Below are 22,713 nucleotides of genomic sequence, written 5' to 3' on the forward strand. Positions count from 1 at the left end.
AACATGTTTCATTAAGAGATAGTTGAAATTCTTTCCTTATTTATCCTGGCTGCTAGCAGTGCTTTTCTTTCATTAGCYGGAGACGGAAGAATTTGAAACATTTTCAATGAACTAATCTAAACAGAAGCATCAAGGACCATTAATTGAGAAATTAAGCAGTGCTGTTTCATGCAGCCATCCACTGGTATATAACAGTRTAGTCAGGCCTGAGTTTTGATAGTCATGCTGGACAGTTCAATCAAGTGCATCATCAGATGAATTGTATTCATCAGCAGATGAATTCTGTTCCATCAAATGTAGTCTCCCTGCTGCCTGGTCTTTGTGTCCTTAACCCAGGCTAACCCTGAGTGCATCCCCACTGTCAGACAAGTGCAGGTTCTGACCRAGTGCCCCAGTCCAGACTCATTTGYTGTCCACATTGTTTACATACAATAGTGGGACACGCTTCACTTGAGGGCCACAAGAAAAGATCTAATCTGCTTGAGGCCTTACTCTATCTGTGTCCAGGCTCTWATTCACATGGCACAGGCAAGCTAAGCATGAGTCAGAGGAAAACTGAGTTAYAAATCCAGTCCCTCCACAGATCTCCTGAGCTCAGCTATTCCTACAAGCAGCATGTACAGTGTGGGTAAGAGGCACAGCTGGTGACATGGGCTGAAGGGTGTCCTGTTTCCATCACACTTTAAACTTCAGTACAGATGTAAGGCTTAGTTTGGAACTGAGCTCTACTGCTCTGAAGAGACAAACTCTCAGCTTTCAGTACCTAGAAGTGAAGTTGTCTCTAGTTAGAGCTTGAGGCTGTGACCTGGCTCCTCTTGAGCGGAACTGCTAAAGGAACATTCATGCAAAGACAAAATGCAGTTCTTCATGTTAAGGAGTGAAGATTGTTAATTTAACAATGATTTATCCCACGCTAACTATGGCATAACACCTGTGAAATCAATTTTCCTGCTGTTGTTGCCTCCTTTTGATCATTTATTGTGCACTGTGAATTTGCACTAATCTCTGTAGTACTCTCCCCCTGAACAGAGGGAGTCACAAAGTTCCTGAGAGYGTTTTCGCAGCTCTGCCCTACGTACCCCATGATGTGCTGAACATAGGAAGGATATCGAAATTCTGTTTTATTTGCTCCTTTTTTTGCAACGTCAGCACCTATAAAAGAATTTTAATAGTCAGTCACTTGATAAAGAAAAACTGTAAAGTGCAAAATCATACTGCACACAAGTTCCTATGAAGGCTGTACTTCAGCCAGGGAGGGTGAGTGGTCTCATAAAATAAGGGAGAAAGAGGGACTAAAGAATTAGAATTACAGTGGCCAACCTTATCCTACTTAACATATACAGCTGGGAAGATGCATGTCCTTGCTCCCACTACAATTCCAGGGTCTACTCACCAGCCCTCTGAGCTTCCAAGAGAAAAGCATTGCCATAATCCCAGAAAAACATGCCCTTATCTGCCAGTTTGTTAATAGCAGCCACATGCCTCTTCAGACTGAAATAAAGAAGGAAAGAGTTATTCCTGAAGTTGATCAAATATTGAAAAGAATCATGAACTCAAAATATGGGAACAGGGGGAGACAAAGAGAATGGAAAGATCCCAGATAAATTCAGACATAAACCCAYAAGACATCAACTGAGATGCTTTCAKTCTCTATAGCTTATCCTCAAACGTTGACATGATTTACAATCGTTAAGAAAATTTCACTAATTAGCAAAGAAGTGTCACATCTTTCAGCAAAGCAGTGCAGCCTCTGGGGATGAAAGGCAGTAACAAAAAACCAGCATGCATAAAACTGCAGAACAGTTTCAGCAGATCCCAAAGTAAGCAGAGAAAAAAAAATTAAAATGACTCAATATCACAGTTCTGGCCTCTCCTTTGGCCCAAATGGCACAATCTGTCCATTTTTATTTTTTTTTTTTTTTACAATAGTGGACCATACCCCAGGACGGCATCACTTGCAGAACAACTAAACTGCAAACTTAGGGAGATGTATTGTCAAAAGCTTTATTTACCTCTCCTGTACCAGCGTGCGGAACTTGCCAGGGTTGGTGGAGAGGAGCTGCTTGGCCTCCTCGAAGCTGAGCTGCACTGGGTAGTACCCCCCGTTGAATGGGTTGTGGCAGGAGGTTTGGTCAGAGCCCAGGTCAACCAGCAGCTCTCCTGTGGTGTCCAGCTCATGCACCAACCTCTCCCTGGGGAACACAGCAAAAGGAACACCGGCATGAAGAGCCCCATTTGACAGCACTTTTTAATGAGCATCTAAGGTAATGTACTCAGCACTAGATTTAATGTCTCTTCCAAATTTGGGAAMTAATTCTAGACTGACCAAAAAGCCAGAGCATTCATGTACGCATCATCCATACTACTTACCACAGATCTACCACATTTCCATGGTAACCCAAACTGAGGGCAATTTTGTTCTTTCTTGCTTCTCTGCAAGAGAATAAAAMGATTGGTTGAAGAAAATGCACCTCATCCTGTTTTGCAAAGTACAAATCACACAGAATCAAACCCAGCACAAAAACACAAATTCTATACRTTGTTTTCAACACCTATCTAGGAAGCAGATCTTTCAACATTTACATAATTGTTAATCACTGATTCCATGAAGCTTGAGTGATGCTGCAAGAGTAACATCGGTTGTAATTGCTCTATGCATATTCATGAAACTAAATGAAGGCAGGTTTAACATATACAAATGATGTGAAGCACAAGGAATTGCTAATATTGACTGCTGCACCTGGGGAAGTGGATCCACATTCCAAAGCAGACTTGGAATAAGAAAAGGTGTCTCTCAACCCCTGTATGCAGACTCCAATGGCACAGTGCAGAAAGATGTGAAGTGAGGATTAGGATGCAGAGATAAATTCACTGAGTCCTGTTACAAGTCATACCTCAGACGAGCAATGCAGTGGTCCAGGTTGTTGGAGATTTCCATCAGCCATCCCTGCTTGTGACGTTTCAGAAGTGCTGCTTCATCAACCTAARAGGAAGAGCAGAGATCTTAAAGCTCCTGTTTTCCCCATGCAGTCTTTTTTACCTTTAGCTTTTCAGTTACCCTGCAGGAAAAAGCAGSAAAAAGGTAAAAGTAATAGCTACGGTATTACCTTGAGTAAGATTTAGATAAAATACATATATAACTGTTGTTCAAATACTTATTTTTCACCTCTGATGTTTTTTACACTTTCTGTTCTCTTTTACTCCAGGCAGAATATAGTCTTTTTGATACATTACTTCCCAAAATGTTTTATAAATCAAAATTAATCATTAAAATGGTACAAGAGGAAATACTTTTCTGCCAATTTTAAGTATTYTTATTGTTTCTTTTCAGGAGTATGTTAAGAAGCAAAAATGTTTCCAATTTATTTTTCAAATATATTTTCTGTGAAAATAATATATTTTAATAGTTAAGGAAATATTTTCTTTGATCAGCCCAGAGAGACATTTTTACCAGGCTGCCCAAGATGAGGCTATGGTTTACTGAATAAAATTAACCCTCACTTTTGATCTTGGACTGCTGGTTGAAAATCTCAACCAAATATGGAAAGAAAAGAGCAAAGCATTTTCCTGTCCCAACTGTCTAATGCCACTGAAAAATAGCAYGGAGCAAAACAAAACTTTGCCTTTAATTCCCTCTTGTTTGAACTCTGAAGTTCYGAACAAGCTCAGTCCCAAATCTGTACCCTTTTCTGGGCTCAGCTGCTGTGTGTGCCAGTGTGTACGTGCCTAAGAGACAGTTGGATAAAAATATMAATGGATGGACAAACTGTGGGGGCTTTAACACGGATTCCATATTAATGGTCCCATGTACAAGCTTGCACATCTTTAATACACTTATAATGAGCTATCAGTGGCACAAGGCAAGTGGCAAAACTAATTTTAACCAATATTCTGTGGTAGCAACAGAATTGAAACCCCCCACAGTGATGTGTGTGCATGAGAACACAACCTGAGTATCTGCTAGAATTGCATAAAAGAATTTCTTACTTCTCTATAATCTTTCCCCATCATTTTCATTCTTTCTCATTAAGGAAGTAWTTATATGTAAATTAAATAAGTTCTGTATTCAGGAGTTGCTTGAATACCAGGAAACCTTTTCTTTCCTAATTATTCTTAGCATGGGAGACCATCCATCATTTTCCACATCAGTAATAAAGACTATCTTTCCAAAACCCCAGATTATGATAATAACAGTGTCACTGCCAATAGAATTATTCAATAAAGTCAGGTGCCGTGGGGGACAGCTTTTTGTGATATTTAAATCAGCACAGGAGGAAAAATATTAAGTGGTCTGTATGAATTGGGTTCATTGAAATCCCCACATAATAYAGATCAGATCTATTTAAATGTTACCACATCCTACATATTTTACYTCAGCTCCCTCTGACATTCTATCACAGACTTGCTGGCACACTCAAGAAAACTATCTTCCTTTGAACCACACTTTCAAAAACATGCTCATTTGTGGATCAGCATCTCACTAGTTAAAAAATATGCATAAAGATGATGATCTAATGTTGCCTCCAGTGTAACCCCAGAGAGCTCAGTGTAGCTYGCAGGAGATAACTGGCCCTCCACACAATTATTTCATAAAATTACAATCAGCTTCCTGTCAAACAGGAGAGGTAAAAGAGTTGCGCCATTAATCCCTTCTGTCAGAGCTTTGGAAGCCCTGGCTGACAAAATGATCTCTCTTGCACAATTCAGTGTAATTTGCATAAATAGTTCCTTAAATTAATAATATGTACATATATATAGCTATCCACATGTGCTCCTGAGACTCATTTCCGACAAGGATCATCTCACAGGAGATAAAAACCAGGCGATGTTCAATCTCCTGAACCAAATCATCTGCAGCCGTGGAGATGAAAAGGACAAAGGACGGCTGTGGATGGCATTCACTGGAATCTTTCCTTTGTATTCCAGTGTTTGAAAGATCATGATGACAGAAGCCTGAATAAAGATAATTTATTCATTAATAATGTATTCAATAGTAAATTGAATAAATTAATTTCAGCTGCAGGGAATACCTGATGAGATCTCAAATACATGCAAATCCCACATGCTAACATAACCACTTTTGCACCATTGTTGTGAAGCTGATGAAGCCCCAGCCTGCCATSAAAGACCTGAGGTAGCCAGAGCAGYCAGGTTTACTGCACACCACATGGGCAGCCTGACCCATTGTGTTTTGAAGTTTTATAGTAACTAAAATAAGTCAGGTTGTGATATTCTTATCCTTTCCACTGTAGGATACAGCCCACAGCAGAGGTTTTCCAGCTAATTGTCTATAAATTATTTTTGCTGAGAAGGCCGAGCTCCCACTCCAGTCAGCTCTGACTGGAGCTCAGTTCTCAAAAATCCCTTCTTCTTCCATCCATCAGGATGAACAGCTCCCTGCAAAGAAGATGTACTGTGGGAGAGGTTTGGGAACAGAGAAAGTGGTATTACAGAACTTCTCCCCCACGAGCATTTTCTCTCAGCAGATCTTACCTTCATTGCCTAAAAAGTGGGATTTTTGTAAGTGCTTGTGATTAACCTCAAAAGTCAACTTTAGAAGTCCCCTTGACTTCAAGGAATCACAGCATCAAGCAACTTCATTAGTACAAATCTTGATGAGTGAACTATGCCAGCATTTTTAATGGTACTTCCTGTAGGATCTGATCAGGGTGCAGGCWTTAAATGTAATGTTAAATAACTAACATCTTCTTAACACAGACTATTTATCACATAAGACAATGCAGTTCTCATAGGAATTGCCTGTGGAAGTTACACTTTTTCACACATGAAATGAGAATAGTTCAAGCATTGGGAATGGCTCATCTGACAGCATCATTCTGCATCATTTGTGAAGCAATTGCAAGTCCATGTCTTTGCAGTCTGATCTGGTGAGTGAATGAATAGAGAGGGAATRGCAGTGAAAAATGCTTAGCAATGCAAAGAACAGACAAACCTCAGAAAACAGTGATTTGTTTTTTTGAGTTTGCTTTGTCAGGTTACTTCAGGAAGCTGTCAAATCAGAAGAACAGGGGTTCAGGCTCAGCTCATGAAGGGAARAAGACAATGACAGCAGCACTGCTCTCACCTCTGCAATGATCCCCACACAGCCAGCGATGACTGCAGCCTTGGCCTGAGCCCCACTCATCCCTCCAAGGCCAGAAGTCACAAACACCTTCCCAGACAGGTCCTCTGCCCTCAGGTAGCGACGGCCTGCATTGAGCACCGTGAGCTGCACACAACAAACACAGCCATCACCACCAGATATCTGCCCTGGAGTCCCTTAGATTAAAGAGCTCCTGTCTCTTTAGCAAACAGACTGACACTCTGGGGTCATCAGCACCATGAAACATTTTAATCCTTTCAGAAGGAAATATGTTACAAAACGATGTTGTGAAACCATCTGTCCTCATTATGCTCATTTCTCTCACCATGAAATAGAATAATCAGTGGTTCCCAACATGCTGCTCTTGGGGTACRGAGACTTAAGGGTGGCTGCAAGGGACAGCTAAGGAAAACAGCCAGGACAGTGTTTTTGTATAACATATTTGGACAATTCATACTTCACACATTGTAGCTAAATATGAGCTCAGATTGAGACTTTGACTGCAAATCCCTTCAAGACTGGGTTCTGGATAGATGCATCCAAGTGAAGACATATAATTTTTTTTTTTTTTTATGGAATGGGCAATGAGAATTTCTTTAGTATCCAGAAGATCCTCTCACAGCAATCCAACCCACTCCCATCACCAGCCAGTGTGGGGAAACCCTCCTCCAAAAGGTACTGACAGACACCTTTCCCCAGCTCCTTACCACGGTCCCGTGGACTATTCCCTGAGGCCCAATGTAGCAGTAGCTCCCTGCAGTCATCTGACCATACCTGGGGACAGCAAGGAACATGGTGAGACACTCATTACTCAGCTGAAATGAATCCTGTACTTGTCCAGCATAACAAAAAAACACTGTGCTTCAATTTATTGTTAAAAAGTTTGCTGTTATCAAATTCTCAACTTGGAGTTTTAACATTAGCAATGGCCCGAGATATTTTTGGAGGAGTGTTTAACTCATTAAATTGAATTAAAAAACACATGGATCAAAACCTGAGTGTAAAGTTGTCTTGGCATTTAGCACAGTGACTGGGACACACGGGCACTCCTTTTCACCTCATAGGAATCTTTATGTCATTGGTTTTCGGCTGCACTTCTGTTTCTCAGACACACAGCCACTTTCGAAGTTTTTAGCCCAAAATGGTTGACCACATTTGTATTAAATTCCCAGAGAAGTGGGACAACTCTCTGGCTGTTTTAATTTACTCTCTCCATGGTACTCAAAAGAATAATAATCCTRTACTCATCAACAGCAGAAGAATATGTAAAGAATAATTTTAAAAGGATTACTTTCTACTTCAAAGTTTCTCTTAGTGTGAAAGAATGTTCTATAACTTATGTTTTCCATAGACTGCAAAATAACCACTGCAAATTAGAACTAGCAAGTGCTTTAAGTGGTTTATGATTAAGGCTCTAGGCTATTGTTCAGCCAAGCCTCACACACAAACCTAATAATAATTCCTAGCAGACCTCAATTACATGCTTATATATGTGGCTAAACATAATTCAAACTCTGAAGWAATTCCACTTAAGTGTGCATTAATGCTTTGCAGCATCAGGGCTTTATGCAGCACAGTTGAAATCCATCTGCATTAGAAATTTTAACCAGTCACTGTTTGATGTCTGAATTATATTTTAGTCAAGTATTTGATATATTTTAATAGTGAACTATCTTCTTACATTGTTACGCCCAAAGCAAACATCTTCTCATATTCATCTCTGGAGGAATAATTGGGAATAACCTAAGAAAACAACCAAAATATAATCCATATAAGCAACTTAGTGGTTTAAGCCRGTCTTTTTAACAGCCTAAGTTTCTTCAACTATGGTTACACACACAAAAGCAGCAGAAACAGGAGGAGGAATTCAGGTGTTTTGTTTCATGTATTCTAGTATTAGAAAAAAAAATGTCTGATCTTCCTGGCACTGTGACTGCTATGCAAGTTTTAAGGAGAGCAGTTCTCCAGCCACAAAACTAACCTGCAGGGAGGGAGGCATTGAATGGCTCAAAAGAYTGGTAATGAACCAGTATTTTCACTTGTCCACCTTGTCTTCCAAGCAAAGCAGTCCAGATATCCGAGTCTCTGATTAATAAGCGTGTTCACTTAATGAAAGCTTTTAAATCTTCCAAACTGAGCCTAGCTGAACTGTTTTGGGAAAGAAAGTGTCTCAGACTCAGAAAAGAGGTTTGTTTTTTTTTTTTTTTTTTTTTTTTTTTTTTTTAGAGAATGTTGTTTCCTCCATCACTGCAGATCAGCACATGTGAGGTGACTGTGCTGGAATAAATGAATTTGGACCCCAGATTCTCCTGTGTGTTATAAATTCAGATAGTACAAATCATRTTTTAACACAGCCATCACTTGAAAATGAAACAGAGTAGGAGAAAAAAGGAAACAAGGTGCTAATACCTACCATGCCATTGGTAATGATCAAACGAGGAGCCCGYGGGTGGCTGGGGAAGAGGCCCAGGGGATGCCCACTGTACATCACCAATGTCTGCTCCTCTGTCATCTCTGACAAATAGTGCATTACCAACCAGAACTGSAAGGAAAGTGTGGAAAAGAGGGAGTTTGTTTGCATCTGACATTTATGGTTTTTTGTGAAGCTGCTAAGGTTGGAGAGGGAAGGCAGCTATGGAGATAACGAGGTGCATTCACATATGGAATAACAGACAGAGCTCTCAACACATTCTTGATATTAATGAGGTCCTTTAAGAGAAATCATTCACCAGGAAACATAAACCACTGACTAACAAAAGTCTGGACAAGTTCCAGAATAATTTATCCACTCCAAACCCCAGATATCCTTCACTTTTAAAGCCATTATAATTTTATCTTGAGATTAACCATTTGGATTTGGCACTTCTCTGGCAATCCTTCCAAAGCCAAACTGCAAAATTTTCCCTATAGAAGTGATTAAATACTAATGCTTATTGTTGATCCTAACCTGAAATTCAGTATCTTCTAGTGCACTAAATGGTTTTTACAATGTGCACTTTRAAATGAAATAAATATCTTCTCAAGGAGATTAATTTCTTCTCAAGGAGAAAAATTCAGCTTTCATTGTGGACACWAGAAAATCCTTGATGCACCCAGGAATATACAAATATATCTCAGCTTTCGCTGCATAATTCAATAGTTACTTTTGATTAGTGCCAAAAAATACACTTTGACCATCTAAGTTGACCTTGAATTTAACTCTAATCCATCACTGTCTGTGGCAAAGCCCATTATACTCCACAGTGACAGCCAGGCCTTTGAGAAATTTACTTATGCAATATTGGAATTCAACAATTACTTGAAACTAGAATTTCTGTAGAGACACAAACAAAATTTTGAGGGAAATAAACCTCCCAGAATTGCTGATCAAAGAGGCAGCAGTATCAGTGACAAACAAGCATGGGCACTTTGGCCCCATGGTTGTGGCTTTTATCTGAATTAAAAATGGTRCAGATCTCAACAGATTTGAAGCCAGTTCCTTCTAACCCAGCCAATTCCCCAAGCTGCAAGATCAGTTAAACAGGGAAGGGTTAGTGAAGCTACTGTCTTGTTTTTTTTACATTTTACTTTATGAAAAATGTTGAATAATTGAATTAAGGTCCTAAGACAGAACAGGTATCTAGCTGAAGCCCCAACTCTTCAGCAGCCTAGGAAAAACATTCCAATAGAACTAGAAGCTGTAAGATAGATATTTTTGCACTGAAAGGCATAACTAGGAAGGAGGAAGTAAAAGCCTTTCCTAGCTTAAAAAGCAGGTCTGTTGTTTGCAGGCCTGTGGAATTAGCTCTGGACACTGTTCTTTCATTTGAAATTATCCAGAAGAAGGCACAGGTCTGCATGGATGATATAAACCAAACTGAACCTTTTCACTTGGAGTTTTGAAATGATGCATTTTTAAAAAATGCTGTTTTCAGGCTACAAACAGAAGAAAATGTTCTGYGTTAACTGAATCATTCATGTGATTGCTACTCTAAGTAAACATAAACAAAAAAGTTTTGCTTGTTCTGCTGTGAATCAACTGCAGGTCATAGGACTGRCTTGGATGAGAACAACAGAAAAGAATATTTCTGGCTTTGGCAGCACTTCTACCTCACCTTGCAGCCCAGCATCTGCCTCAGGAATGTCAAGCCAATGAAGGCCACTACACAAACTGCAGGCACTGCTCACCTCAGAAATGCTGTAACACCAATAGTTAGCAGGCAAGAGTTAACTGGCATTTATTAATTAATTCACAAAATAAAAAATGGTGAGTGTTGCCATCGCACCTTTCTCTGAAAAAAAGTCAGAACAGTTTTGCCTCAAAATCTGCCTAAAGATTCCATTTAACTTCTAGATTAAGTTTACCCAATTAGGAAACTGAAACATGGATTTTTTTAAACACAAATGAGAAATGCCAAACTGGGAAGAACCCCCMGGTCACTCAGTCCCATGCTCCAGCGAAGAATCCATTCCTCTCCCCGAACTGGGAACTTCATTCACACATTTTGCTCGGGTTCTTTGATAAGCAAAAGGCCAGATTCAGCTAATTACAGCTACAGAATCAGAAACCAAGACCTTCCCAACCTTCAGGAGTGATGCTGCCCTGCAGGGGGATGAGGCTTCCCACCTGTGCTGATTCTGTCCTACACTGCAAACAGARTTCTAAATATGTTGCTGATCCAAACAACTCCTGAAAATGCTTCCCACATGCATTTTGCAGTACTTAAAGTGACTTTATTGACTTTAATATAAAAGAACAGAGATCATACAACACAATTTAAAGCATCCTCTGATTTCAGAGAGGCTTTTACCCACCTGCCATTACTCTTGAAAGATAAGGGCTAATGTTCAAAGTAAAGTGAACCATGAACTGGCCAGCTAGCACAAATATTAACACAAATATTAATCTGATTTACTTGGAAAAAGACTAAGAACTGCACATTCTCAAATCCAAGCCTTTTTTTTTATTCCCCTACTTGTAGAAAAATGTTGCAAAATTACCACAAACAAACAGAGGATACACTTTTTTGTTTCCTAGATTTAAACTCCAAAATTATCTCTGTAAAATACACAGGCACATACACAGGAATCAGAGAAAGACAAAGAGCTGGTGTTTATATCATCCTACACACCCTGGAGTGTTTATGGTAACATGTTCAGTATTTCTGTTGGGCTGTCTGTGCTCTCCTCACTAAATAAAGCTCTCTCCATCCACGCAGTTCATAACTGAGCATTCCCCTATCCAAACAGGATGTTTTGGAGTATTTTAAGGCRACAACTGCCAAGAATTATCCCAAACTGCTGAAGCAGAATGTGCGTGGGAGAGGGTGGAACTGGCTCTGTGAAACAAGTTGCAAACCCAGCCATGTCCTACCTGAGCCCAGTTGCTGAAGACCTGCCCATTTCCTCCATAAGTGACAAGCTCCTGAGGAAACTGAAAAAGACAATTTAACATTAAGGCAAGCACTTTTCTCAAACCTTTTACTGTATCTCTGAGTTATTTTTGCCATAGCAGCAATAAATGTTTTCTAGAGCTTATTGAATCAAAACTCTTTATGTTCTTGAAATCAGAAAATAACATTATAAAAGTGTTAAGAACAAGAAGTTAATATTATTTTTCAAAATTAAGTGTTTGTTASTGTAACATTGTCACTGGGACAAGCTCCCAAAGGCACAGGAAACATCAGCACTAATTTTTCAACATAAATTATAGAAGCAATGTATCAGGAGATGAGCTCTATGTCTCAGACAGAAACTAAGYTCCTGTACACAGTGTCTGTACATCTAAATCTTTCAGTATTTATGTGAGAACACATACAGGCAGTATCTTGCCAATTTGCTGCTTCCCTCTGAATCCAGATTCCTTTTACTGTGCCTTACCTGGGCCACAGAGGGRTCCAGATTATTCATGATCATCAGCATGATGGCAGCAGCTGATTTGGTCCTGCAGGGGTATTCCCCTATGGGGTACGCTCTGAAAGGATAGGCACAAAAATTCAGAAGAAACACTCCAACCCACAAGAGTAACCAGAACAACACACCCCACAGAAATATCTCTGCATGCCATGGRTGCTCAAACATGTCTGAATTGCAGGCTTTTATTCAGGATGGAAGAGTTTAAAAAAAAAGGAAGAAAGTGCAGATCTGAAGCTACATATGGACCCTAACAGGCAGATCAGGTTTTAGCTATTATCAGAACTAAGTAAAACCAGTGAAGTRCATCCAGCTCATCATCTGCTGAATTGTTTAATCACAATTGATAAATATGGTGGGCAAGAACTCTCATTGCTTTTTGACTGAATTTTTTTGGGGGATGGTGGAAATGGCCTCTAACACRATTGCCAGACCAAGCAGCCAAGTTCTGCAATGCCAAGGAAAACAGCATCACTGAAGCTGCCTGCAGGCCCATCCACCCTTGTTATTTAGATACCATCTAAAAAACACTCAGCTTGAGTTTCAGACTCACAGAAACTCTCAAAAGCTGAACTAATTAGGAGAAATATGGGACTTTTTACCAAGATGCATTTCATCCACAAAGCTAAGAGGTGAGGTAGGGGAAACATTCACAAAGTTATCCCAGCTCAGGTTTCCTGGCACTAATGTCCTTAATGCCACCTGCTGCAATCATCCTGTTGTTATCTTCTCCTCCAGCATCTGTTTCACATTGCTCTAAAACTTCTACTCTTGGATTTATTCTGTAACTATTCAGGGCAGGGACAGTTCCTTTGCTGTGTTTGCACAGATTTTAGTAYAACTGTGCTGAGGCCTCTAAGGTGTGACACCTAAAGGAAGTAGAAACACCAAGCAAGAGTTTTCCTTTCCTTTTCTGTAAGCAACACCCCCATTACCAATACTGAAAATTCCTAAAGAGGGATGGGATCATTTGCCATTGTTTCTAAATGATCTTCCTTTTATTGGACCATAAATCCCTAATGGTTAAGACTCTTTGTGCAGGGAAAGCTGCACTGAAAAGGTCAGGCTAAAGTGTGCCAACTACAAAAAAAAAAAAAAAAAAAAAAAATTGGACATCCACTGTCCAGCTCATGAGCCAAGATCTGGGATGCATATTCTACAGATTCAGCAAATGAGCTCCTCTCATGATCACATGCGCTTTATCCTGGCTTTTTACATCAGGATACTAAAACAAATGCCTTGTAGTCATTGCCAAACCAGGAGGGAAAGGCTTTGAGTTTTTCCACAAAGCTTTTTTTATTAGGGATTTCTGTTTTTCTAAACTTGATAAGAGAGGATTTCTGTGAAATGATACCAATTCATCAAGATGAGATATTTACACATAATATTGCTCAGAACATAAGAAACCCAACTTTCAGGTATCAGCAGAGCGYTCTGGCATAGGAACATGGCTGTTAAATGGAACTGTGGTCCCTGGGTCACACACAACAAAAATCAAACTGCCTCAGACTAYAGAGATCAAAAGACATTTTCTCATTCTGAGACTACAATAACCTATTAGAAAGTGATCAGTGARATGGTCACAAAGGAAAAATACTTGAAGTTATCAAAGAATCACTGATGACAGTGATGGAAACAAGCTGCTGGACTGTCTCATCCAAGCCTAATTGGAAGGTGTCATCATCTGTAGTTTAGTAAAGGGTCCTCTGAAGTCCAACTCTGCAAAATCTTTCAGGTAATCTTCCACTTCTCCTCTCCTTAGCTGAATTCTRCAAAAGCTGACCCCAGGCTAGTATGGGCAGCATAGAAACATGGATGTCTGTGGAAATCAGAATGCTTTCTAGTTGCTTTATTCAGATTTCTGTATGGACATTAACCAGGCCCCTGCTGATGTAAAAAGGAATCAATCAGTCTAAAAAAAGCAGCCAGCCCCTGGCAGCCCTCACTGAAACTGTTCTGCWTCACAAACATTAGCCCCAACAGCCCTAGAGTGAAGTGATGGTCCAAGACCAACAGGCACAGCCTATTACACACCAGGGTCACTGAAAGGTTCCAATGGAAAAAATGCTCTGCCTTTCTWCTAAAGCCCAGAGAGCTTCCTCTGCTCTGAGAGCATGGATAACCCAACCAGCCACCCACCTGGTCTTCTTGGTTCAGCTGGGACTTGACTGGCACTGCTCAGAACCATTGCAAGTTTTCTGTCAAGGTTGTCATTGGAGGTCTCTGAGCAATGACTGCCCCTGAGAGCTGAGCCTTGCCATGAGGCAGAGTGTTTGGGATCCCTGTGTGTGACAARGCTGGCATTGCCACACGCACAGCCTGCCTCAGTCCTTCCCCTGCATTGAGGGTGCTGAGCTTTCCAGCAGTGAGACTGCCCAGGCCCAGCACAGCCTCTCCAGAAGGGAACACACTGCTTCCCTGCCAGCCCCATGGAGCACCCCAAAACATGCAGCAGCCCTCCCTGGAAATGAAATCACTGCACTACATAGAACATCCAAAATGTGAGATGATGAGTGTCATTAATAGGTTAAGGGAACTTCAACCAGAGAGTGGTAGAAGTGCCACTATTTACAGGYCAGTTCCAGTGGTGAAAGATGGCAAGCAAAGGGTGGCCAAACACGATGTGAGCCATCCTGTCCTTACCTCATCTCAATATCTGGGCAGAATCTGTACATGTAGATGTGGCCATACAGCCTGAGCTCTTCAGCAAATTCCAGCGCCAGCTTCTTCTGGATTTCAGCTGGGAAGTAACGCAAGGCATTGCGCAGAGCCAGCTGCCAAAAAACAAAAGAAAAATAAATAAACAGGAGAGAAAAAAAAACAAGGTGCAAGAGAAATGGAGGTAAGTGGGTGGCCCTGAACTTTAACCAGGCTCAGCTGGAAGCCTGCCTAAACTGTTACAAGGACAGTGCAATGCAAAAGGCTAAGCTCACACTGGGGAGCTTCATCCTGCTTCCCTACTGAAGTGTTTCTACCTGCATGTTCCCTTGTAGGTTCAATTGCTGTAAACAGGTAACCACCCCCTTTCCACCTGCCTCCCCAAATCTGCCTGGAGAGACCTTGGAGATTTGGTAAGTAGTGCTCAGCCTCTTCAATATCAGAATTCTCTCTCACAGTGCTGGGGACACTGAWCTACCAAAGAAACACTGTTCAAAAATCCTTAAAACTCAGTCCCTAAACTCCAAGACACTGAAGAGCCCACTGTATTTTCCATTCCAAAAGGGATAGCCCAGAGTTATGTGACATTCTCCCAGATGATGATGTTCTTGGGCTCRGTTTTATTGAAGATTCACTCCATTTAGCATCCTAATGTATTGCAGAGGGTGTTGRGTTACATTATTTTATTGATGCTATATGTATCACTTCCAAATTAGCTAAAGTGATTGTTAGGCACTCAGCTAAATTCTGCAGATGACACTACGTGGCTTACACTCCCTATTGCCTTCAAAGACATCAGCCATGGTTTGAAAGTACAATATGTCCTTTTGGATGAARGAGTCCATAAATAAATCACTATCTTTAGTAACAGCCTGTTAAGTCATGTCTGTGTATTCTGTGTTTGATTTGATTAAAACCATAATGAGAACAAAGCTTTTGTCATCTTTAAATAGCCAGTTTCATGCAAAGATCTTGAAAAGCTCCCTGGCAAATGGCAACACCATCCAAAGGACTTCCAGTTGAAAAGATTCACAAATCATATGGAATTTGACATCTTCCWTAGGCCGATTTTTATTGGCTGTGGAAAGGATAGGAAGGGATCCAGTTTGCTTCCAAATCTGATAACAGCTCAGTTTTTGAGAGGTTGARTGGAGAGTTTGTGACACCTGGCACTGGCAGCTCGGTTATGAAAGTGAGAACCTCCTGGAGGGTGAAGGGTGGGCTGTAATGCAGATATCCAGAACAAGGCCATCTGGAACCAGCCAGTGGAAGAGTCATCCCCATCCACCCTGGTAAGCAGTGCTGAAAAGCTCCACAGATCACTCAGCTCAGCAACAAAACTCCTCATTCAGCCTGGCCATGGTCTGGCTCTGATGTTGAGCRCTCCAGCCCCTTCACCTGAGCACCCTGGTCTCACATCCCTTAAGGCACACTGAAGGAACAATGTCCCTACATCTAAAATGCCTCACATTGAAACAGGCTTTTGTTGGCACACTTGCTCCTGAGCAGGCATACAGATCCAAGATTAGTGAAGCTGTGCTGATTAACCTCACCTGGGGATCAGACCAGTAAAATCCTACAAATTAGATTTGCTGCTCCACAGAGAGAAMGACAAGGGGAAAAATCTATTTACCAGATGAGAAAATGCAAATTCCATCTTCTAATAGCACTTCATTCTTCTGCAGTTAGATAAGCAGTCATTTTTCAAGGGCATGTTATTAATAAACACAAAAATCCCAGCTATATCCACACAATGACAAAATACATGGGGATTTCCAAAGTCAGCCTCAGAGGTAAGCAGCCATCACAGTGAGTTCTAGATAAACGAAATTTCTAAAGCAAAAATAAAATCAAGAGGCAAATATTGGTATTTTACCTGCCTATAAGAACTCCATCTTTTGCAAGGATCACCCACAGTCTTTGATTGATCTATTATTTGCATTAAAATGAAACTGATGGGCAMATCTATTTCTTCACCATAAAATTTAAGCAATAAAAAATCTGGTTTGACTTTCCAATAAATTCACTTACACTGAGCCTCTATCCTATTAGTGTTACACATTAGCAGAAGCCTGAATTTTGATGATGCAAACATTAATGAAACATGAACTTGAAGTTCCATGAAATGTGGGGAGAGCACTTTGCRCAGACAACAGAGATTTTATAAAACAGGGCAAAAACTAGGGCTTGTTTAGCTTAACTGAATAAAGGTCATAATATCTGCAGGAAAATGTAAAACCAAGTAGAAGCTTCAGGGAAATACTGGAAAAGGAATAAATAGCTGAGAATTACCTGTAAAAATGTAGTCTTGAAATGAGAATAATTTAAATGTAAGAGAYTGTGAAACAGCCTCTCAATAAAAGRGCTGGGGTGCTCAAAATTGCTTAGATGAAACCTGGCTGCTTTATGAAAGGTCAGTGGCCATGTGCTTCAGGAAGAATTTTACATATTCGGTATTGAGTCATAAACTGAATAACCTCAGAAAGACACTCAAGGAGCAAATTTAAATAGGCTGATCATTGTGCTTTTGTGGGAAGAGAATACATTTCATTAAAGCACCACCAAAGACATTATCCTAGCCTTTTAGGAGGATTGATTTAGCTCTGGCACATTGCATTCTGAATATTTCTATGCACTTGATATTTAGGTGCTCTTCCTTTTCATAACTTCCACTGACAGAAGCTTAAGTTGCACACGCTCAGTGCCTCTGAAAAAGCAGGTCCAGAGTTCACTGGTGTCTTAAAAATATTATTTGCAGCTATAATCCTGAGTCTGATAGGCTGTTGGAAAAAAAATCTGCTCTGAATTTGCTGAGTTATTGATATAACTCAACTCAGTGCAATGTAAGCAAACGCAAAGTCTTCCTCTTAAATCTGTCAGCTGGATCTAACATTTGGTTCTTGTGTTTAAGCTCTGATCACTATTAGGGTGTCCTTTTTTATACTCCCTAGAATTTATATATTATAATGTGATTCTGRTGTTATTTAATCAAGATTTAGATCTCTCAATGCCAACAAAAGATAGTGAAGAGAGCCCATGAAATCCTGCTCCAATCAATCAGCTGTAAAATTCTTTGCTGGGGTGTTCTCTAGAGAAATCAAGTAAACCAGCCGCTTTGTTAATTGGCATTTGTTGAAAAGCAGAAGGAAGCCACTTCAGAAGCAATGTAATTCATTTCCATTTTCTAAAATGGATCATCAGGCTTTGCAATTTCAGACCCTTGAGACACTCAAACATTAAGGTTTCAGTCTCCTTGTTMACCAAGGGAAAGAGAAGTGCAAGGAGAGGAAGTGACTGGCTTAACTCTACGATTTCATTCTTAATTCTGCCCCTTTTCCACAGAAGATGATGCTTCCCTCCCACCAGTCATTTTCTGCCTGATGACATCCAGACCCGGGAGCTTTGGTGGCACTATTCCCTAAGCAGCAAGCAAGATTTCTTCATTTATCATTATTCATTTATTACTCTACTCAGAGGTCCCRGTTTCAATCAGCTCAGCTGGGAAGTAAACAGAGATTTCTGACTGGCCATTGTCATAAATGCCCTATGAACTGTGAAAGTTTAACCAAGTTCCTTACCACCCAGACATCCCAAAGCAGGGGTTTTTCCCAAGCTGTTCCAGCCTTATTGAGTGTCAATGAGCACAGAGCATGAGACATCCCTGCGCTGCCAAGCACACACCACACAGAGAATTTAAGTGTAGTTTCTTTGTAGGGTATTTGCATCAAGATACAGATGCTGAGTAACAGAAATCTAAGGTTTCCTGAGCTGTGGAGGGAGGGAAAGAGAGAGGATGTGGCTGTTTCAGGCCCCAGGCAAAGAATGCTGAAGGAAGAGAACTCAGGAAACATATAATCAGAATCAGTTCTGAGATATGGCTCAATTTATCCAAGAAGATTAAAGTTGGTATGATAGGAAGAATTAGATACTTCTTCAGCAAGTCCCAAAACACACAGTTCTTTATAAATCTCACTTACAGGATTTCTATTATAACCACAAGAGAAGGCCCAGGAAAATAAAACATTGGCAGTGGTAAGGCTTATTATTGTAACAAGAACTAAAACTGGAATGAAGGCATACGAAGAGAGGGACAAATCCAGACGAAATCAGCCGAGCATTATTAACTTCACTTCTGTCAAAGCTTCCTCTGAATATTTCAATTATAAAGTGAACACAAATTCATAAATAAAGACAAGTCTCATAATATGCTCAGCAATACACACTTTAAACAAAATCTGGAAGCCTGTCTAAGCCTTAAAAAAAAACCTTGTAGGCATACGATCTTTCTGTCTACATGATTTTCTAAGCATGGAGTACCTCTTAAAAAAGAGATTTGACCCTTCAGATAGGAAACAAATACCAGCTGAGCCTCTAATTTTGTTAAGATGAAGGATTAACCATAAAATAAATCATAAAGGAAGCTTTAAAATCTTAGCAGTCTAATGAAATATCCAACTGGCATGACCTCTTGTCACATGTAGTAGGTAAAATGGAGAGATAAGAGATGGGTGTTACACAGTCAGTCAAGGGCAGAAAATCAGTCCACTGCTCCAAAACTAAAGGAGGCAGGAAAGTGTTCCAGTTTCTATATAGGGAGTGAGGACTCTGTCATTGCCTTCCTCTCCCCAAGTTAGAGAGCAAGGTTTGGCACCCTTTTGAGAGAAACATGGACTCCTTCCTGCCCTATCAGACTTCTGGGGAACAGTGATTTAGCAAAGGTGAGGAATCAGAGATGGTTGGCAATGTCCTGATGTGCAGTGAAGCTCACTCCCCACTCCTTTGTCTATTCACAGCCATCACCACAGCCCTCTTCTGCACACTTAGAAGCCACATTTCCATGTGTCTGAGCTGTCCCAGGCACAGRCAGAATGCCTCAGCCATGAATGCTTCTGACACTGAAGTAAATCCTCTTTGGATATCTCACAGCTGCTCCTCTTTCTACCCTTTGACTAGGCTCTTCTCTGTTTGTGGAAGTGGACTTTGAAAGAATTTGGCTGCTGATGCCAGTGGGGAACTCCCACGAAGGCAAGGAAGTTGTGTGCAAGTTGTTATTGGGGAAGAACTTCTGTGTTTCTGAGCAGAGTGTCACAGCATAAATGATATTACGTGTGATGAAGCACAGACTTCCAAACCAAGGAACCCACCTTATCCTCTCCCACACAAATTCCTAAGGATCTCCACCCACGGACCATTATTTTCTGCTGCTGATTTTTTAAAAGTCTTGAGCATGAAATAGTGCAACGATTACTTTAGTGTGTATGAACTCTATTTAAACAAAAAGAGACAGGAAAATAATTACGCAACTAAAGACAAATAATTAACTCCCTACAAACTCACCTAAATTGCAGGATGCCCAGACTACTGACTAAAATAAACCAACTTTGGAATTTTTATGCAAATATACAGATGCGTAGCTGCTACCATGATGCTGATTAAACACCTTTGAGGTTTTTTGTATTGGAGGGGTTAGCTTTCACTCCCATACATATGCAGTGATTTTGCACCAGCAATCCAAATTTCACCTCCAAGGAACAGTGCTGGATTGAACTYTAATGCCTCTTGTTTAGCCATTGAAATCATAGAAGCTGTTGTGCAGCAAATCTCCCTCATATCAACCTAATTATTCTGGAGGAAGAAGAAAGGAAACGAGCAGAAGGGGTTCCAGTCCTTTGTCCCATTACACAGCAAATTCAAACACCAAGAAAATACACTTGACACACTCAGAGAAGCACTTGAGGCAATCAGGTTTGCTGCCCCAAGCTGCCTTTACCAGAAAGGAAGAGAAATGAGGTGCTGTGAAACCCCATGTTACCTTTTTCTCCTGAGCAGTGAGATTGGGGGTTCTCACGGGTGCATGGGGTATTCCTTTTCTCCGGCCTTTGTTTTCAGGCAAAGGGTTTAGAGGAAGGCCACGGCAGATTTCCTTCAGGCTGGTCATGGCTGCTGAGGAAACAGGAGAAGGAAAGGCAAGGCAGGCCAGAGAGGTACAAGGAGTGGGAGGTACAGGGAAGGGTCCAGCCAAACAAGCTGCTGCAGGATTTAAATGTACCACCACTCCAGGGCAATCTCCAAGAGGACAGACTGTCCCCTGGCTTTTGCAACCGGGGCTGTCAGGCAGAGAGGGCAGGTGGGACAGGTGACACACCTCCCTAGTCCGTGCTGTGCCATTGGTTCTTCCCTCCTCCCCCAAAATGAATGATTCACAGTGTGGCCGTTTATTCTCTGGGTGCTTTGTCAACTGGTGCTGTGCTAAGCCCCTGAGAAAATTCAGTCACTTTCCCAGTCACCTGAATCCCCCAATGTCCAAGTGAGAGTCATGGTCTGCAGCATGAACTCTGACAGAGGCCGCAAGAATCAAACATTTATGTTCCTATACTTTAGGAACTAGTGAAAGTTGAGAATTGTTTGCATCACTCCTCATACACACTGTTAGTTAAGATGGGCATTCTCTGTTTGACACCTCGTGGTACGGGCAGTTCCTCAGATCTCATCAATTCATCTTCCAGACAACAGCAGTGGTCATCATAAATGCAAAATTTCCCCCTTAGGTGTTCTCTGCTCTCAGCTCACCRGCATGAATGGATTTTCATAGCCTTGAACTGGAAATGCACTCATTAGCACTGGTASTGGAACTCTCCAGACAGGCAATAATTGGGGGGAATAATAATGGCTTTCAGGTCTATGTCACTTTTACACCCTGCAGTCAAAAATTAGAAAGTCTTGTGGTACTGCCATCCAGGCATCACAGGTAAATGAATGTACTTAACTTTGATTTTCCACTTAACAGTGCAACGTGAACTTTGCTCTCCATTCTGGCTTGTTGTTTAAATTATACAGCAGCTTCTTGACCTTTATTACATCCATTGAACTACAAGTGCCACATTCAAAGCCTGGTGAAACTAACTGGGCAAAGCATTTCAGTTAGAAAGGAGCCTAAAACCTATGAATGAAAAAAYACAGCATTTCCCCACAAAGACAGCAATCAACAAGCAGTGACAACAAAGCACAATTATTAAATGACAGCCTCTCATTAATGTCAGATCTGCTTTAGCTCTAGGACATCCTGCACATCCCCAGATCCCAGTGAAGATGCTCAAGTTGAAAGAACTCAGAGCATCCCAGGGGAGCTGAGCATACAGCAGACTCATACCCTCTGAAGGAAACTGTCATTTACAGCAGATTTTTTTTTTGTAATTTGTAATACAGTATTTTAGATGCTTTCAAACAAAAGACAAAGACAAAAAGGAGACAAATAGTCTCAATATTTTAAAATATTCTATTGAGTTTTCATATTAATTTTTTTTTTTTTTTAAAGGAAGGGTAAAGTCAGAAAATTCTGCCCCAAAACCTAGCTAGATAGCCCTGCCTTACATAAACATTTCCACTCCAAAGGGAAATAAATTTTTCCTTATTCTTCTTTGTATGACTTAGAGTCTTCAAATCGCTTGAAGGTCTGATTCTATATACACGGGGCACAAGAATAACCTTGATTGAATTTGGACTCCCATTGAACCTGTGGCATTAGGCAGAATTTAAGAGCGTTATACTGCTCAGAAACGTGAATCAAGAAGGAATGGAAATGTAGGGACTCACACCCTGAATTAAGTTTCTTTTTCCTAGGGCTGGACACTTTCCCCCCTTGATCGCTACGTGCTGGAGTCTCTGYGTGTTCCTGGGTTTGTGTTGGAGTTACCGAACCCGGTTCAGGGTTCCACCAGCCCGCAGTCCCCTCGCTGTCCGGCCTGTGGCTGTGGAGTGACCCCGGAGCGTGTGGCCCCGGCCCCGAGCGATCCTCGGGCAGTGCCCGGGGGTGCCGGGCAGGTGTCATTGCCGGCCGGGCTGGCAGAGGGTGCTGCAGGGACAGGGACAGGGACAGGGACAGGGACAGGGACAGGGACAGGGACAGGGACAGGGACAGGGACAGTGACCGCGCCCGCGCCCCCGCCTGCGCGCACACGGACGCGCACAGGGACACACGGACGCGCGCAGGGACACACGGACGCGCGCAGGGACACACGGACGCGCAGGGACACACGGACGCGCACAGGGACACACGGACG

General features: G+C 41.3%; 1 protein-coding gene across 1 annotated transcript in view; it reads right to left on the reverse strand.

Moving 5' to 3' along the window:
- Positions 1 to 20,759, reverse strand: part of UROC1 (urocanate hydratase 1) — a 34,144-nt gene extending 13,385 nt beyond the window's left edge. Inside the window, exons 1-13 of the mRNA XM_057390275.1 lie at positions 20,466 to 20,759; positions 14,639 to 14,769; positions 11,963 to 12,056; positions 11,457 to 11,516; positions 8,517 to 8,645; positions 7,785 to 7,846; positions 6,811 to 6,877; positions 6,086 to 6,229; positions 2,895 to 2,983; positions 2,371 to 2,433; positions 2,013 to 2,192; positions 1,394 to 1,491; positions 1,080 to 1,152 (exon numbers count right to left, since the gene is read on the reverse strand). Coding sequence (XP_057246258.1) covers positions 1,080 to 1,152; positions 1,394 to 1,491; positions 2,013 to 2,192; positions 2,371 to 2,433; positions 2,895 to 2,983; positions 6,086 to 6,229; positions 6,811 to 6,877; positions 7,785 to 7,846; positions 8,517 to 8,645; positions 11,457 to 11,516; positions 11,963 to 12,056; positions 14,639 to 14,769; positions 20,466 to 20,591 — 1,316 coding nt within the window. The 5' untranslated portion in view covers positions 20,592 to 20,759. The remainder of the gene's footprint in view (positions 1 to 1,079; positions 1,153 to 1,393; positions 1,492 to 2,012; positions 2,193 to 2,370; positions 2,434 to 2,894; positions 2,984 to 6,085; positions 6,230 to 6,810; positions 6,878 to 7,784; positions 7,847 to 8,516; positions 8,646 to 11,456; positions 11,517 to 11,962; positions 12,057 to 14,638; positions 14,770 to 20,465) is intronic.
- Between the last annotated feature and the right edge of the window lie 1,954 nt (positions 20,760 to 22,713).

This window comes from Malurus melanocephalus, unplaced genomic scaffold (genome assembly GCF_030028575.1).
Source record: "Malurus melanocephalus ecotype Western Australia unplaced genomic scaffold, MMel_1.1 scaffold_24, whole genome shotgun sequence".
Lineage (NCBI taxonomy): Eukaryota > Metazoa > Chordata > Aves > Passeriformes > Maluridae > Malurus > Malurus melanocephalus.